Source organism: Amblyomma americanum, chromosome 1, assembly GCF_052857255.1.
Source record: "Amblyomma americanum isolate KBUSLIRL-KWMA chromosome 1, ASM5285725v1, whole genome shotgun sequence".
Lineage (NCBI taxonomy): Eukaryota > Metazoa > Arthropoda > Arachnida > Ixodida > Ixodidae > Amblyomma > Amblyomma americanum.
Genome location: NC_135497.1, coordinates 325,339,634 through 325,343,365, shown reverse-complemented (window position 1 = coordinate 325,343,365; position 3,732 = coordinate 325,339,634). Strand labels below are relative to the sequence as shown.

The following is a 3,732-nucleotide window of genomic DNA, read 5'->3' as shown; positions in this document are numbered from 1 at the left end:
AGACTACGACAACCTACAACATGTCTTAATATGACCGGAGAAAAATATTTTTTCTATAGAAACTGCTTGCGCCGAACATCATAACCGCGAGGTTGCCTACGGCAACGTGTTGTGAGCATCTGAGTTCTACGTTTAGTCGCAATGTTGAAATCGAATTAAACTACAAATGTGCGAATGCTAAAGTGAAGAAAGCACGCAGAAATGTTGGAGCAACCATGGCACATAATACAGAATAGTCACTCTATTTTCTTTTAAACATAAAAAAGAGGTAAAAATGATAAGCCATAACTGTAGTTCTGCCGCTAGTACCTTGTTTGAAAGTACCCGTTCCACCATCCTGATGGTAGTAGACCACCAGTTGAATCGTAAGTTGCAAAAGCCATGAATTCTACTTGCAGCGTTTGCACACTGGCCAAATGAGTAATGACGGTGTGGCCACATTCTTGAGCCAATTGCGTCAGATCGGAAAGAGCGCACAGGATACATGACGCCTGCTCTAATAATAGCCCAGAATGAAGTACTGAGAATTAAAAAAATTAGTGACCTTCACGGTAAACTGCACCCTCCTTACATACCATCCGGCAAGCACACTACAGCGGATGGGCCGGGGATACCGTGGCAGAGGTGAGCTTTTTATTCCCCCGGATACAACCCCATAGCTGCTGATAGTTGCTGGAAAATTTCTTTATTCGCAATGTCTATCTTGCGGGGTACTTAAGGAAACAGAATACTGTTCTAGATGCAATGAACATAGAAGATAAAAGATGCAAAAGCGCTGCAGGAAATGAGACTCTAGGAGGCTTCTTGCGCGACCGGAAGATTCGTTTCTCTGGAAAAGTGGGAATGTGGCAGCGTAGCCGCGTTTTCCCCGTTCCCGCCTCGGCATTTTCGAAACGGATATAAGCCACAAAGTTCAACCGCTGACCAACACCAGAGACTGCGAACTCGACAGGCTCTGTCCATTCGGCTTTGTGCCTCCATCCATTGTCGTCCAACCACTGTGCTTCGAGTCAGAGACATGAAGGTACGTGCCAATCAGCTTCTCTTTTCGCTAGACCCAAACTGCTTATCATTTGGTATGTGGTTCACATGTTTAACCGCTCAAGAAAAAAAAGAATCACGTGCTGCAGCTCATGAGCTGGTGTGTCACATACGTTCCAACTCTGAGGGAGTTAGCATCTGAAGTCAGCGAAGAAACAAAGCAAAAGAGGACTTCGTATTAAGGGCTAGCACAACTTAGGTAGAAATATGCTAAATGCCAGAAGCAGAAAAATGCCGTGAAACCGATTTATTGCGCTAAGTTCATTTAAACAAAAATAGATGTTTGGCGCGGTAAATTTTGAGCCCGTTAGATACACTTCAGTATCAGCTGCCCGTTTTATTCTCATTGGAGGCCCTGATTCCTCGTTTCATGTCAAACTGCCTTCATTCCTTAATGGTTCCAATGAAACGCCTGCGCGCTCAGCCCTTTTTCTCTTTTCAAGCTACATTTGCTGAGAATTATGTGAGCAATTATTTAATTTTAATTGGAAATGAAATTAACATTTTTCGGAATCAAAGCATTCTGCAGAATAAGTTAAAAGAAAAATTGTTTTCAAGACACCAAATACTATGGCGGATTACAGCATAATAACCGACAAGCCGGCTGTGCTAGAAACTCCCGCTATTTTCATTTAACTCGGCATCCGTAAAAGGTACCATGATTGAGTTATCGTTTGATTTAAACGCGCTCTTCATTAAACGCTCTGCATGCGCACATGAATCGAGGCAGCTGTGCGGGCGAGTGGCCCCACCGTTGTGACAGCGGCCATTTTAACGGGGCGAAAGATGGCTTAGCTCGAAGAATGTTCGAAATGGGGCTTCACGAGGTTTCGCTGACCCATTTCGTATCTGTATATTTCAGTTAGCATATCATTTCGCGCTTGAATGCAGTCGCATGCACCCATTCGTTTTCGCATAGAGAGTAAAGATTTGGAGAAAAGGCGTACGTCAGTCTCGCTCTCGGAAGCCAAACTGGCATGGGTAATTCCTTGGTGTTGGAAAGAAGCCTTAAGGTTAGATATACAGAAACTTAAAAGTTGGCAATCTGTATTGATTACGTTGTTCGGCTACCCCAATTTTAGTTTCCAATGTAGGTGCAGGCCTAACTGTATACCAATTTACGGCCTTCCTTAGGAAAGCAGGTTCCAAACAATGTTGAATAGTTTTGACCGGCTGTAGTTATTTTGGAGATTGTCGTAAACTCCCATATATCTTGGTGAAGAATGTATATAATCTTTATGCAAATAGCGTAAAGATTGACCAAGTCTAACCGGCATTGCAATTAGGGTAAAAAAAAATCACCCCAGATATCTGACGCAGCTTCCGAATAATTTCTCAAGCAGTAGGCGGACGTGACGTTGTCTGGCACTGGCGGACATGGCGAACAGTTGCGCTTACTTCCATTGTTTTAAACTAAAGCGCTTATAGTTTATTAGAAGGAAATAGCACTTAATAAACCGGCCGGTATCTTGGATTATTAACGCAGAAGTTGGTATTGTACTAATGACATTTCTTTTCTTCCTCCAATATATCAGCGAGAATAACGGCAGGCAATTCAAATTTGCTTGTGAAATCTGTTTCTTTTTTTTTTTGCTTGCAGTTTGTCATCTTCGCCCTTCCAGCTCTTGCCGTCTTGGCTGTAGTCACGGCAGGTGGAATTATAGGTGCCGGAACAGGACTCGGGGCCGCCGGGCTTGGAGCTGGGATCGGGTCTGGAATTGGTACTGGCATTGGTTCTCCGGTTGGTGCCGGGTTCAACACAGGTCTTATCGGCAGCAGTCTCGGGAGCGCCGTCGGCTCCGGCCTCGGAATTGGCAGTGGGCTCGGCTACGGTGGCGGCTTGGGGGGCCTCGGATCCAGCGGAGTCCTCGGTCTCGGTGGCGGACTTGGAGGAGCCGGGCTTGGCGGCCTCGCCTACGGCGCTGGCTTCGGCTCTTACTTTGGATCCTCTATCGGCTCCGGCCTCTCTGGATTTCTAAGCGGAGCCAGCGGCAACATCTTGGGCGCCATAGGCTCCGGCAAAGGCGTCAGCTACAGCAGCCTGAGGACCTACAATAACAATGATGACTACAACCAAGCCGCCGGACAGTTGTCCTCCGGGGCAAAGAATGTCGCCAGCGATCAGAAACAAGGATCATCCGGATTCTCCGGAAGCACTGCTGGTTATAATACTGGCTTTGGCAAAGCTGGTTACGGGTCCGCTGCCGGTGGTAGCTTTGGTGGCGGGTATGGCCGCCGGTAACTTGGGAATATGATGCCGTCAGTGTTGTTGCATACGTTGTGGTCTCTTTTGCTACAATAAAACTGAGAAGATCGCCTTGAAGCATTCCAATTCTCACTATGGGTCTTGTACCATCATCCGTAAGCAAATAATTCCTAATAAAAAGGAAAACAGAAACTTACTGACTGCTTTCCCCTGCACAGAGACAAAGGCTGCTTTGAGTATCTTTATGGTGCTTACTAAAGAAAAATGATTTGTTATTGTCATGATGGGACACGGAACACAGCGCCATCTAACTTTCTTTCTTACTAAAAACAGATTTTATGGCACTCTCTAGCTATGCTGATATCTGTGCGGCTACAAAAGGCGCATTTGTCGCCGACAAAATCGCAATCAAAAATTATCTTGTCACTCTATGGCGACTCGTGAAACTCAAGACCAAAAAAGACTGGGTGTCCACCGTTGGCAAA

The 3,732-nt window shown here is 45.7% G+C and overlaps 1 protein-coding gene across 1 annotated transcript; it reads left to right on the top strand.

Annotated features, from left to right (window-relative positions):
- The first annotated feature begins 918 nt into the window (after positions 1-918).
- LOC144099184 (uncharacterized) lies at positions 919-3,367 on the top strand. Its single transcript, XM_077632324.1, has 2 exons — positions 919-1,024; positions 2,642-3,367. Exons 1-2 carry the CDS (start codon positions 1,019-1,021, stop codon positions 3,281-3,283), a joined length of 648 nt encoding a protein of 215 aa, XP_077488450.1. The 5' UTR covers positions 919-1,018; the 3' UTR covers positions 3,284-3,367.
- Positions 3,368-3,732: the final 365 nt, after the last annotated feature.